The sequence below is a fragment of the Ochotona curzoniae genome, unplaced genomic scaffold, assembly GCF_017591425.1.
Source record: "Ochotona curzoniae isolate NIBS_2020 unplaced genomic scaffold, NIBS_Ocur_1.0 scaffold_4506, whole genome shotgun sequence".
Taxonomy (NCBI): domain Eukaryota; kingdom Metazoa; phylum Chordata; class Mammalia; order Lagomorpha; family Ochotonidae; genus Ochotona; species Ochotona curzoniae.
Genome location: NW_024467119.1, coordinates 63,812,959 through 63,827,712, shown reverse-complemented (window position 1 = coordinate 63,827,712; position 14,754 = coordinate 63,812,959). Strand labels below are relative to the sequence as shown.

Sequence of the window (14,754 nt, the reverse complement as noted above, 5' to 3'; positions counted from 1 at the left end):
TGATATTTATTTTGGTATGGGCCTCTGTTTGAGCAACAGATTCCATAAAATTTTTCGAGCTAGCTTTCTGAGTCTGGTATTTCCATAGATTTTATTTTTTTCTGTCCTCTTGGGAGCTGCTATTTACAATATCTAGGGTCTAAATAAAAAAAGGCTTTTGATTTTGTATTATTTTATTTCCTTTTGTGTGTGAAAGAATCCTGGTTTTCATTATATCCTTCTATCAGCTGTAGAGAAACTTAAAGACGCATTTGTATTTTCCAAAGGACACAATAATTTCAAATATTTTTAAGACAGTAAATGATTATAATATGCTTATTTTTGCATTCAATTGTGACATAAATCACATATAATGCAATGCTGTGGCTAACACATGAACAAAAAAGCACGTATTAGTTAGATCAAATTATTTAGGTATTAATTTCAAAATTATGAACTATACTTACATGTTATTTGATGTGTTTTATTATGTAATATTCAAACATATGTATCTGTTTTTATATCATGTGTTATTTACAGTGCTTTCTTTGGACAGATTAAGTACTTTTTAAGATATAGAACTCTTATTGAAGTATAAATGCTGTAAGATTTTTTTAAGATACAGAAAAATTAATCAAACTTAACATTTAATTTCAGAATATTATTACTTGAAATTTATTTGTTGCTTGCTTGTCTTGGTTTAGATAAATTACTGTAAGTAGTGAATTGCAAAAAAAAAAACTTATTGAGATCAATCAAAATTAGAACTGACATAAGGAGAAAATTCAATGGAAAGGTTTTTTAATGTGTGTAATGATGGCCTGAAGCTAATAACCCAATGCACAGTTCATGGAATTGACCCTAGGGTTTTAAATGTAACTTCAAAGCTATTGAGGAGAAATTGTTGTAATTTATGAAGAATGATAAACATCTGTAGAGATTTAATCAGGGAGAAATGAAGAAAAAAATGGAAGAGAAAAACTGAGGAGAAAAATAGTGACTGTGCTCAGTATTTGATTAATCAGATAGTTAGTTCCTTATGTTCACTTAAGAGGATCACGGCCAGCCAAGATTACAAAATATGTGTAGGCATGATTCTCAAAGCAGAAACTACCTTGTCCACCAATTTTAATCAAGATATTAGCATTAATACCTCTGGAATTTTCCGTCATTCTCCAATTTCTGAATATTTAGACATAGCTATATTTCAACTATTATTGCCATTAGAGACATTTTATGAAACTCTTAAACCTCAAATGACTTCTAATCTTACTAAATAATTTAGATAGTTTAATTATTTAAAGCAAGATGAATACTGCTGTCTATTATAAAAATGCAAAATGGATTTCAGTCAACATTTTTAGTATTCAATGTCTAAAGTTTACACAAAAGACAATATAGGGGAATCGTCACAAATTCCTTTTTTCTTAGTCATTCTCATTTTCATTAAGTGTGGTCTATTATTAAAAGAGTAATGGAAAATCAACAAGACAGTTCATATATTGAAGGCTGGAAGAAATAAGAAACTCTTAGATGTGAAGATCAAAGAAATGATATTGGGGCCTGGTATGTTCGCCAAGTGGCTAAAGTACCCGCCTTGTGTGCTCTTGGAATTCCACATGCACCAGTTCTAACCCTGGCTGCTCTACCTCCCTTCCAGCTCCTTGCCTACGGCCTGGAAAAAAGCAAATCAAGGATGTCCCAGGGTCTTGGGGCACTGTGCCCAGTTGTTAGGCCTGGAGGAAGCTTCTGGCTCCTGGTTTCAGATGGGCTCTGTCCCATTTGTTGTGACCACTTGATGAATGAGGCAGCGGACAGAGGATCTTCCTCTCCTTTCCTCCCTGTAGATCAGACTTTCCAATAAAAATAAATAAACCTTTAAATAAATAAATGATATAAAAGCTTTATTTTATTTGTTTTAATTCATTTGTTTATTCATTTACCAATAAAACAAATATAGAAATAAGTTTTGTATATCATTTATAGGAATATTTCTGCACACAAAAGTAGTATAAAAGAAGGTATTGTTTTCCCGACAATGCACAAAATGCATGCACTGCTCACTGTTTGAAGAAATACCTTAGTTTCTTTCTAATCTGTCAAGATCATCCAGTTTTTACTTTACCCCAAACTCTGGGTAAAAGTTAGTTCTTCTCTAGCAGAGAAGCGAGATTTTCCATCAGCTGGTTCACTTCCCAAGTGAATTAAGGCAACAGCCTTAATTGAGACAGGTAGAAACTAGGAGACAAGGTTTCCATCTAGATCTCCAAAGTGGGGGTAAGTGCCCGAGAACTTGGACCCATCTTCAGTTGAGTTGCTTTTCTCAGGCCATTAGGAAGGAGCTGTAACAGAAAGGGAAGACGCAGGACTTGAATCAACGTCCACATAGAATGCCAGTGTTACACACATCAGCTTTCCCTACCATGCCAAACACTTGCATACAAGTCATAGTTTCAAACAGCTTTCTGACTCTAAAGCGAATGATCATATTTTTTAATGAATAAATATTAAAAAATCAGAACTCTCTAAATTTTCTTTTAGAATGTGGAAATGATCTTATCTCTTACACAGTTGCTCATAAGGAGGAACTTTAGCTCACAGTTTTAAAATTGGTCGAGGACATGTAGCAGTTTACTTTCTGAGTATTGTAGGAGTGACATTTAAAAAGAGAATTTCAACCAAAGAAGGAAAAAAAGAAAAAGAACAAGAAATAATAAATAAGAAAGAAAGAAAGCATGTAAATAGTATGGGATGTTTTTTCACATAAATCTGGACTCAACTACTTAAGATAAATTTATGTAAAAGAAACAAAAAACCCAGTAAAATGTAATATGAAATTAAAATGTACTTAAAGTATTTCAAAAGTTCTTTCATTTTTACTTTGTATATTAAAAATAGGCTGTAAAAAATACCTAACATCTTCCTAAAGTTGAAATATTTATGAAAATGTCTGTTGACTTAATTCTAGAATTTTCTTTTCTCAACTCTACAAGCTTCAATTATGCCACAGGACAAAACTCTGACCTTCTCACACACATACCACAGTGGCTGCATTCACTTCTCTTTAGAACAGACCAGTCATCTACATGAAAGGTCTTTGCCAATATTATCATGAGAAGCATAATGAATATTTCATACACTTAAAATTGAACTTTCAAAATCTAATTGCTAAGAAGTACATCTACTTAAATCTGGTACTGTAATTGGATTATTTTAGCTCCAATTACAAGAGCAAATTGCTTTGCATGTATATGTATGTAGGAAGGAGGTAGACCACAATCAGCCACAAAAAAAAATGACTGTGAGTTTGTAAGCTATATGCAGAAGTAATATTAAAAATAAGTGTAGAGACTCAGCACAGAAGCCTAGCTGTTGGAGTCTGCCTTGCATGCTCCAGGATCCCACATGGAAGCAGATTCTAATACCTACAGCCCTATTTTCCATCCAACTCCCTGCTTGTGGCATGGGGGTGGAATCAAGGACAGTCTAAAGCCTTGGGACCCTGCACCTGCATGGGAGACCTGAAGAGGCTCTTGGCTCCTGACTTCAGATCAGCTCAGCTCTGGCCTTTGCAGTCACTTGGGGAGTATACCAGTGGATGGAGGGTCTTCCTTTCTGTATCTCCTCTTTTTTCCATATCTGACTTTTCAATAAAAATAAAATTAAAACAAATCTTTAAAAAAATTAAAATTATACATGGACTACACAGTATCATTGACAGTCAACAATTTATAGTATATTAATTATATGATTTATTAAAAATAATCAGAATCTACTACAGTGTTCTATAAATTCAACTTCCAATACCAGAGAATAGAGAACTTTTTAAAATACACTATAGTTTGAATACAACAAAATTTAAAATACTAAATTGCAAAGAGATTTAATATAAATTATGTAGCTTATTTAATTCAATATTTTACACATGCAAAACATTAGATTATTTCTTGGCATTTGAACCGAGCAATGTTTTATGTGAAAGGCTAATATTTAAATATAAAAAAATGTCAGGGAAAATGTTTAGATAAAGATGTGAAATATATTTCAAGACATTTGATCATAGCAAAATCAGAACAATTTATTGTAATTGTCTATTATAATAAAATGGCTTTAATAACTATTGAACTCTTCCAATTGAGTCTAACAACCTCAATACCATATCAGTTTCAAAGCCTGGTTGGAAGTCTCTAAATTCTCAGACTAAGAAGAAGGAGCAATTTAAGAAACAAACGTTCCCCAGAAGAAGAGAGACTTTGAAAACCTTCTTTCATGCTCAATCTTTTTTCCCTAAGGACAGGCTCTTTGCTCACTTCAAAGTAAGACTAAGTAGTTACATTAATTCAGCTGGAAACAGATTAATATTTTGCTCTGGCCCATCATCCTTCAAAGTTTACTTTTAATTTTGTAGTCTCTTTCCATTTTGACCAACTGTAAAGAGAGGGTGCATGTGGCTCTCTTGCAGGCAACTACTTTGATAAATATTGTTATAATCATTGCCCATTGCATAGCATTATGACTTAGATATTCTACGAACATGTGGTCTCTATTTGCAAAGAGGTCTGCTCTTCATCACTTGAAAGGCACTGCCATACTAAGGACTTAATGAATGGTAAATAATGACCAACGTTCACCTGAGTTAAATTAAAGTCAATTTTTTCCCACTCACAGGCACTCTTTTGACTCAGTATTGAGTTAGATGAAAGCTAAAATGATTGCTGTAACATATCATTATAGCACATAATAAAACATAATGAAAAAATTAAAACAATTTCTTTCTATGTTTATATATTATGGACCCATGAAAGCTGCATATATTCATCCCTCTGCACATCTTTATATTAATGACCACTATCGTATGGTTAGTAACACTCTAAATTATGGCTGACAGGATGTATTGCACAATTCAATGTATCTATTCTTCAACTAAAATGTTAAATTTATGTTTTCAATTTTTATATAGCATCTTCTACTTAATTTTTTAGATGCTATTTTTCTATTGTGCTAATTACCAAAGAGTGAAACCATTACGTGTATATATATTTCCTTTGAATAAAGTTGTTAAACAATCAGAGGGGCTTATAAAGTAATATAATCATCAAGGATATTTATGTTATATTATGTTGTATGATAATTATAAAACCTGATAGTAGACGAAACTTGAATTGTATATAATGGACAAATTTATGGAGACTTTAAAATAAATTGCAGTGTGCATGGCATGTGTTTGTGTGTATGTGTGTTTAATAGCTGCCTCAGGGAAAAAAAAAAAAACATGAAAAAAAAAACCTGGAAAACCAAGGTGCAACATAAATTTAAAACTGCTTTCAAGTGTGGCATCATGTTGGTTCTTATTTTTATTTTTTTTTTTATTGGAAAGCCAGATACACCGAGAGGTGGAGAGATACAAAGGAAGATCTTCAGTCCCCCGATTCACTTCCCAAGCAGTCGTAACAGCCAGATCTGAGCTTATCTAAAGCCATGAGACTCTTACAGGACTCCCTCATGGATGCAGGTTCCCAAGGCTGTGGGTGAGTCTCCACTGCTTTCCCAGGCCACAAGCAGGAAGTTGGATGGGAAGTGTGGCTGCTGGGATTAGAACCAGGGCCCACAAGGGATCCCGCCGCGTCCAAGGAGAGGACCTTAACCACTACGCTATTGCACCAGGCCGTACTGCATTGTTTTGAACTCTTCTTAGTGTAGTGGTAATCCTTTCTGTTATAAATTTAAAATGCTGTATCACAAAGTAGAAGAGAAGAAGGCAATAAATCAAGGAGAAATAAAGAAAGGATGAAGAAAGAGAGAAACAAAGAAAGATAAAGCTGTGGGGAGAAAGAATTCAAGAAAGGAAGGGAGGAAAGGAGCACAATAGCAAAGATATGAAAACAACCCATCTGTTCATCCAAAGAGGAATGGGTAAAGAAACTGTGGTGCGTCTGCTCCATGGGATGCTGCTCAGCCATTAAAGGGAATGTGATTCTGCCATTTGCAACCAAATGGTCCCAACCAGAGACCACTATTCTCAGTGAAATAAGTCAATCCGAAAAGCATAAATATCATATGTGCTTTCTGATAAGAGCAGCCCTTATGCAAATTATCAAATCAATAGCCCTTTCAATATATTTTTTTGTTTCAACTGAAGGGTTTTAATATCATTTTAGTTTCATTGCTTAAAAATAATTTTCTCTCATTATATTCTTCATGGACTTACAGATCATACAGTAGCATCATTTTCTCCAAGAAGGGCTTTTTGTTGTTATTTTCTTTTTTGTTTCTTAATTAACACATTGGTATAAATATAAATACATATTTGTGTTAATGTAATGTTAATGCTTATATATATATATATTATATATACATAATTCCTGTTTTTGATTTGGTTTTATGGCTTCTCAATTAATGGAATGCATAGTAACTATTGTGGGCACTCGCGTCTGGCCCCTGCCCTGCTACATGATGGGTGTGATCTAAGGCTTACTTTCCCATGAACTGAGGTACAATTCCCAAATCTACACGTGGAGTGTGACCTCCGACATGGCTAGAAGATCAAGGAGAATACATGTGGAACATGACCGGCGTGTCAAGGAAGACAGACGTACCTTATCACCAATGAAAATGCCTTGCTGAGCGGGGATTCTGCCAGAAGATGCCCCCCTGCCCTCCCCTTTCTTATCCTATAAAAGCTGCAACCTGGGTCTGGCACTATATTCTGGCAGTTAAAGTGCTTGCCTTAAACTCCCCAGGATCTCATATGGAAGCGTGTCTAATCCCTGCAGCCCCCATTCCCATCCAACTCCCTGCTTGTGGCCTGGGAAGGCAGTCAATGATGACTCATAAAGTTAGGACCCTGTACCCGTGTGCAGACCTGGAAGAAGCTCCTGGTTTCTGGCTTTGGATCAGTACAGCTCCGGCCTTTGCTGTCACTTGAGAAATGAATCATTGGATGGAAGATCTTCCGTTCTGTCTCTCTTCCTCCCTGTATATCTAACTATGCAATAAAAATCAATGAATCTTAAAAAAAAAAAAAAAAAACTGTAACCTGTGCATAATAAAGCAGACATTCCTCTCTAGCTTGTCTGGTGCTTCTTATGGACAAATAGCATCGTTGCCTCACCCTCGGTCACCTAAGCGCCTGCTGACAGGCTTAAACCACGAGCCTGCGAAACAGAAAATGTCATATCTACATGCATCTCTATTTCCAAATCCAAGATGGATTCCCAATGAAACTGTTGGATATATCTTGATAATAGGATGCTGGACTGCCTGTCTGATATGCCATGTCAGGATACACTTAAATAGCAGAATAATGGACTTATGAATGCTCATGAAGAATTATACAATTGTAATAATGCAGGGGGTATCAGTTGGGAGGAGGGAGTTTGGGGAGCGGGTAAGAGAAATTTCAAAGCTTATAGAATTGTATTGTATATCAAAAATAAAATATAAGGAAAATGAAAATAAAAAATAGAAATTCAATAAAAGAAAGAGATACACAGAAGAAAGAATGGATTGCTTGAATCAGCATGCAACAGTAAAGGTAGTAAGAACTGATTGTATATGACATGCATTTTGAAGATAATTGCTGATAATACATACTACATTTGTCAGGGGCAATTCAAGAAGAGCAAAGAGAAATGTCTTAGAACAACTTTGATTTTTAAATCTGAAGAAACTTAGAGAGCATTGCCTTATTTGAGTGGAGCAGCTGAATGCAAATATACATTTAGAATTTGGACTTTGTTAAGCATGATATAGCTGTTATTAGATGAATTGTGTCAAATAAGCTTTCAGATGTTCCTCTACAGTAGAAAGGTAAAGTCTGGCTGATATTTACAAGTTTTAGAAATGTCTCTGACAAAAGGAAATTTCAAAATGACTTCACAGAGTAATAAAGACAGGCCCTGGCTGATTCAATGGAGATTAAATTAAAAGGGCAGATGGAGAAAAATCATTTTTGAGAAAGAAATTTTGCAGATGTGATGGATATTTAAGAGACATAGATGATTTTGTGTACATTTATGTTAGTTTAACAGGAGGTGTGCATGAGGGAGACAGTTCAATGTGTCCTAAGCAGAAAATTATTTTGATCCTGTGTTTATTAGCTGAGGCACAAGATGAATTAATAAGTAGTGCCTTCTTTCTTGTTGGCTGCAAAGCTGAGTGAAAAGTCAAATTATTAAGAGAATATCTGTGGTATCAAAATAAATTTGGATTCTGCACAATAAATGTTGGCAGTCTTGTTGGGAAGCAGATATAAAATGGAAATTTTTAATGAACCAATGTCCACTGAAGAGGAAGTTAAGGACATGTGTATACCATTAAGAGTAGAGGCTAATGCAAGTTTTACAATGCTAGAGATTTAAGCCACTTCAGAGCTCCTTAATAACACACACATTTAAATATATAATGTTATTCACAATGCCCAAATAAGAGGTCTGCGAAAATGATGGATTCTGTAGCTCAAACTTCAATGCAGGCCTAGCAAATCTATGTATGTGCAGGTACTGTCGAGGAGAAAGCAATAAAGCTATGTGCCTTGCTGTACATACCTAGATTAAAGGTCCAAAGGAGAATAAAAAGCACAAACTTGTTGAGTTCAAGCAAATTCTCTCTCTCTCTGACACACACACACACAGAGCAGATTTTGGAACTGAACATTGTTAACAACGTGGTTATTATTTTACCATCTATGTGTGTATTAAAGCATTGTGGTTTACAATCTCAATGTATAAAATTTATTTTTGAAATATCTCAGTAATGGTGAATAAAACATGAAATAATTTAAAGAAAACAATTCAAAGAAAATTAAAGAAAATGCAAAGAAAAGGATTGAAAAAGAATTATCAAAGAATAACTAAGATAAATAATTCAAATAAGGGTGGGCTTATATAAAATTAATTCTTAGCAATATATGGACACCTAAGCCTACATGTGTAATTTTTACTTAAATGATTTCTTGTATCTGATAATTTGTATATAAGTAATACGTTGCAAGAATCTGAGATAAATTTATTTAAGAAAACTGGTGTATTAGACAGATGAATTTTATGTTAGAACAAGATATTAGGAAAATCCCTAGACAACAATTATAAAAGTTAAAATAACTAAAATATAAATTCATCATAATTTCATATCTAAGGCTTGAGACATGTTAATATACATAGACAGCAAACTGCAGTGACAATTTTATATAAACCTTGACATGAACATGTATAATTCTAATGATAGTTTGTAGTTTTCAATTGAGTGCTGTAAAAATAATACTGAAATAAATTAGATTTTTAAAATATTACATTCATAGTCATTCTTTGTTTCTAAGATAAAATGTTCTGAATATTTCAAAAGTGATGACAAATTTAAAGTTACATAATCATATTACTTTTTTCCTTATAAGTGACTCATTTTCATTGTGTGAATTTATCCATTACCAATGGAAGCACCCAAGTTATTTTAGTAGAACAGGATAAAAAGGATCTTTCCACCCTAACATTGTCTGCATCTATGTGCATGAATCCATATGCATGCAAATTAAATTGTGTGTGATTGTACAAGAAATAAAAAAGCATTCTTGAAAGTATTGAGGCTGCAGTAGTTTTTTCAGACTGCTTTGTTTATGAATATGAAAGTAGCATTTTACTTATCATTGTACTCTAGGGCTTGTTTTACAAATAAAAGTAGCTCAGAAAACGACTCTCACTTTTAGTGTAGTTAATTAACGTTTTCTGGATTAACGATATTTGAGGGCTTTGCATGTGGATGATCATAGTTCTTAATGATATTAGTATCATAATTTTCCAGTTTAAAATGCTATGTACTTTTGTGTAGTTAACAGATTTGTAAAAGCATATAGACAAATAATTATGAAATTGAAGCTGTGAACAGGAAATTTTTCTCTTGTGCTTCAAGGTACAAAACATTTCTACAGAATCCCTCTATTTTTATTTATTTACCAAAACCTGTGCAAAAGGAGGAAAAGACTTGTTAAATCATAATTTCTCCCTTCACCATGGTTACAGGACATGGCAATTCTATCAACAAGAAGAAAAATACCAGAATAAAAAGTGTGAAACAGAGCTAGATCAAGACAAAATGTTAAACATGAGAGACACACTGAGTAATGGTCAAGTGTCTCATTGCTTCATGATCAAGCAATTAAAGCTTTCCATTAAAAAATAAACAAAAAGCACAATTTGTCTTCTAATGATTTCCAGAAATGGGAGTTCATTTAGAGATAACTATCATACTTACAGGGATTGATATGATCAAATAAAAGTTCCATAAAATTCCAGGGCTCGGTGCGGTGGTCTAGTGACTAAAGTCCTTGCCTTGAACATGCCAGGATTCCATATGGTCGCCTGTTCTAATCCCGGCAGCACCACTTCCCATCCAACTCCCTGCTTGTGCCCTGGGAAGGCAGTCCAGGACGGCCCAAAGCCTTGGGACCCTGCACCCGGGTGGGAAACCCAGAGGAAGTTCCTGGCTTTTGGTTCCGGATTGGCACAGCACTGGACTTTGTGGTCACTTGGAGAGCGAATCATTGGACAGAAGATCTTCCTGTCTGTCTCTCCTCCTCTCTGTATATCTGACATTAGAACAAAAATAAAGTAAATCTTAAAGAAAATCCTGATCTTGTTCTTTAACCAGCATAGAAAATTAATTGTATTGATGATCTTCATTTTGTAAACCAAATGGAATTATTTAGTTGAATTTATGCATAGAATATTTTTACTTTTTTTCTTTTCAGTAATTGCCATTAGCAGTAGAATTTGAAGATCTAGATTTTATTTAAAATTGCATTCTATTATTAATGAGTAAAAGTGATGACCATCCAAGAGTTATTCCTCAAAAGTACCCATACTTACTGATGCATTATCTTTAATACATTTGTGTAAAACTACAGGTGTTTAGGAATCAGTGACTGATAATGCAGAATGCGTTCTTAAAACGCAAGATAACTTGAAAGAAAATATGTTCCTGAGACAAATGTAACACAATAAGAGTGGTACCAAACCATGACAATATTAAAGTTTATAATCAAACTACCCAGGTATAGCATGGATATTAATGTAATATTTAGGAAGGTGGAAATAGAACATACATAAACAAACAAAAACCTAAATTTGTTATATGAACATTCTGCACAACCCAATCTCCCAAAGTGCATGCTTTGAATTTCCTATTACTTTAGAACAACATAATGCAAATGACCAGAAATAGAAAAATACATGTTTGATTTAAAATATAATCAGGAAACAAAGATGTCAAAACTTTCTAGTTGATAAATGAACTCTTGGATTAACACATGCATATATACTGAAACAAGAAAGGAAAAAAAAAATCAGATCCTCATTAGCCATAGGAATCAAAGGTAATTTAACCAACTTTGAAGAAAATAAGCCACTGAAATCAGAAATTCTTAATTTCTGCTGTACAACATAAGAAAGGAAGGCATAAAATGGCATATGAATCAACACAGAAAAACAATGTAAATTTAAAATGTGAAACTTCCTCCAAAATGAGATCCAATTTACACAGTACTATTGAAGGAGAAGAGATAAAAATGAAGGTATAAGGAGATATACTCAGAAATATGTTTCTCTCCAATACGTGCATTTCGATAGTATCTTACAACTCTTCAAGAATATCAAAAAGCCATATATTATAAACCCACAGGCTAGACTCCATTCCTTGCAGCAAGTCCACAGCAATTCACAGCACACAGGACACACTACCTTCTCATAGATACTCTGTATTTAGAATGTAGCTTTCAGAATGCTACACTTTATTTGCTTTCTGCCTCTTGTTTCTTTATGAGTTTATTGCTTATTTCTTCTCTATCTCTGAATTGTATATTCAAAGGGTAGTAGGGACATTGCTTCTTAAATGTCAATTCCATTTTTCAATTGATTTGCATTGTAAATGGTATCATTTATGACCAAGGTCTTATTTACTGACGAATGTCAAGCAAAGATGTTGATTCTTAATTTCTCCTGACCTATAGTCATTAAATTTTTCCTAAACAGCATGTAAAAATTATTCAACTTTATATATTCATATCTTGATTTGACTTTTCTGTTAAATGCATCACTGTTTACATTGTGCTGTAACTATTTATTTCTATTCAGGTTAACTTCATCACAACATGAATGCTTTATGCATAGTGCCCAGACTTACATGTCATACATAATGTGAGTTCAGATATTATCTGCTGACAATCAGAAGGATGAGAGAAGCAGGTAACCATTCAATCGTGAATCCAATTCTTCATTTCTCAAGTGGTGTATTATTATTGCTTTACATAATTTAAAAATTGAAATTTAATACTTAAAATGTGATTTGTGTAGACAGTAATTTCATTGCCTTTTGTAAGGTATTTTGAAATAAGGTTAATGATGTATTAAAATACTGAAAATATTGGTTCATATTTAAAGTAAATTCTACATGATTATAAGTTTGACTAATCTTCTTTGACTGTCTTAATTTCAGATTGATTAGAGTGTGTTCAGTTTTATTAAGAATAATTATTGCCCTGGTCCCTTTGGGTTACTGTTTTTAAAAATAGCCATGAGGGTCAGAGCAATTGCGTAGTGATTGAATCCTCATCTTGCGTATGCTGGGATCTCATCTGGGCACTGATTCGTGTCCTGGCTGCTCCAGTTCTCATTCATCTTTCTGCTTGTGGCCTGGGAAAGCAGTAGAGGATGGTCCAAAGCCTTGGAACCCTGCACTTACATTTGAGACCCGGAAGAGGCTCTTGGCTTCAGATTGGCGCAGCCCAATCATTCCAGCCACTTGGGGAATGTATCTGTGGATGGAAGATTTTGCTCTCTGTATCTCCTTATCTCTCTGTGTCTCAAACTTTCCAATTAAAAAGAAAAAGAACCATGTGGCTTACTGCTAGTTTAACTAATTGCTTTCTCATGTTACCCTTATGGCATCCCGACTTCTTATAAGTCATAATAAGATTGTTTCACAAATCATATATTTAGAATCCCATATTACAATCATAAAGGTATCGTTTCCTCCTTCATGAAGCTTATCATCTTTGGTATAAACATAAGTAGATATGTCCATGTGTAATAATTCAAAGTTCATAATGTTAGTTTTCAATGGAAAGATTTCTTGTCTTTGAGATGGAGGAGAACAAAAAAAAGGTCAAGTACCCAGAAGTCTACATTCCCCTGGAGAATCTACAGCAGTTTCCTGCCTTCAATTCCTATGCCTGTTCCTCTGATTGTGCTTCAAGTCCCACCAGCAAAGAAGGCCAGGAGGCCCTCTCTCTTTCTCCTCTTAGCAGAAGTTCAGGTTCCCATGCAGACTTTCTGCTAACCCCTCTGTTACCCACTGCTGGTCAGGGCAGTCCTTCATTCTGCGTTGGGAGTCTGAAAGAAGATTCTCCCTTCTCTTCCTTTGCCCACATGCTGAGGGTTGGAAAAGCAAAAGAAGATGTGTGGCTCAAAAGTACTCCAAAGAGAGATGAAGACAGCTTAGTTCCTCCTGCCCCTGTGGACAGTAACGGAGACAGTGACAATTCAGACCGTGTTCCTGTGCCCAGATTCCTGAATCCCTTCAGTCAAGCTATTGAAGCAGCCTTCAGGAAATTGGACACACCAGCTACTTCAGACCTTCTCTCTGAAGAGAAAGGTAGAACGAAAAGAAAAATGCAGAAACAGAAGCTCCTCTTCAGTTCTTCGGACGTCCACACCAAGTGACACCACCAGCTCTGGCTGTCGTTTCCATTTTTTTTTTCCATGTGCTTTTGATTTGCTGCTTTAATTTTTAAGTGTTTGAGTTTGAAATGATTAGCTTTGCGGGGAGGGGTTTCCACAATGTGAGAGGGAAACAAGATTTAAAATACAGTGTATTTTCCAACGTCCAGTCTTTACACCAAAAAAAAAAAAAAGTATTGACACAAGAAAAAATCTTCTATATTTTTTTTGAATTTCCAAAATATTAGTGTCTCTTTCTGTTTTTGTGTATAAGGGAAAATATATAGTCACTTTCTAAAATCATACAATTCATTGTTTCATCGTCAGCAAACATGAACCGGATGCGACCGGATGCTTCTGTGGAAGCTATCTGTACTCCATCAATACTCTCTTAATTAGACCTTGATACACAGTAGTCAGACGTCCAAATGCCAGGCATAATTCACTGTGTGTTTTCTATAGCCACTAGTCTTGTTTTACTTTCCCCATATAGGAAACTAACAATTTCAGATTTGACCCCAATGATGAATGATGATAACTGTCTCAAAAACCCTCAACTTTGTTATACCACAAGAAGAGACAAGGTAGAAAATGAACAGGACTCTACTGTGCCAGCCCTTAGGCTTATCTGAAGGAGACAAGCTCCAGATATATATCAAAGTAATTTAATTCATAATGACATTGATTTTCACCCCTTTTTAGTTTTACATCCCTACTCAATTAACATAATGTCTGAAATTGCTTCCCTATTAATTTCCAGTTGCTATGGTAACAAACTATCACAAATTTGGTAGCTTAAAAATGCAAATATGGGCCCGGCGCGGTGGCGCAAGTGGTTAAAGGTCCTCGCCTTGCACCCCCGGGATCCCATATGGGCGCCGGTTCTAATCCCGGCAGCCCCGCTTCCCTTCCAGCTCCCTGCCTGTGGCCTGGGAAAGCAGTTGAGGACGGCCCAAAGCTTTGGGAACCTGCACCCGCGTGGGAGACCCGGAAGAGGCTCCTGGCTTCGGATCGGCATAGCACTGGCCGTTGCGCTCACTTGGGGAGTGAATCATCGGACGGAAGATCT

At 35.0% G+C, this 14,754-nt stretch overlaps 1 protein-coding gene across 1 annotated transcript; it reads left to right on the top strand.

Moving 5' to 3' along the window:
* Positions 1-1,702: 1,702 nt before the first annotated feature.
* On the top strand, positions 1,703-13,831 carry LOC121147111 (RING finger protein 10-like). Its single transcript, XM_040966843.1, has 2 exons — positions 1,703-1,708; positions 13,110-13,831. The coding sequence occupies exon 2, from the start codon at positions 13,110-13,112 to the stop codon at positions 13,686-13,688; it is 579 nt and encodes a 192-aa protein (XP_040822777.1). The 5' UTR covers positions 1,703-1,708; the 3' UTR covers positions 13,689-13,831.
* The last annotated feature ends 923 nt before the right edge of the window (positions 13,832-14,754 follow it).

Bases quoted from the DNA above. Each gene is read 5' to 3' on its own strand.
- LOC121147111 (XM_040966843.1), top strand. From the start codon at position 13,110: ATGGAGGAGAACAAAAAAAAGGTCAAGTACCCAGAAGTCTACATTCCC.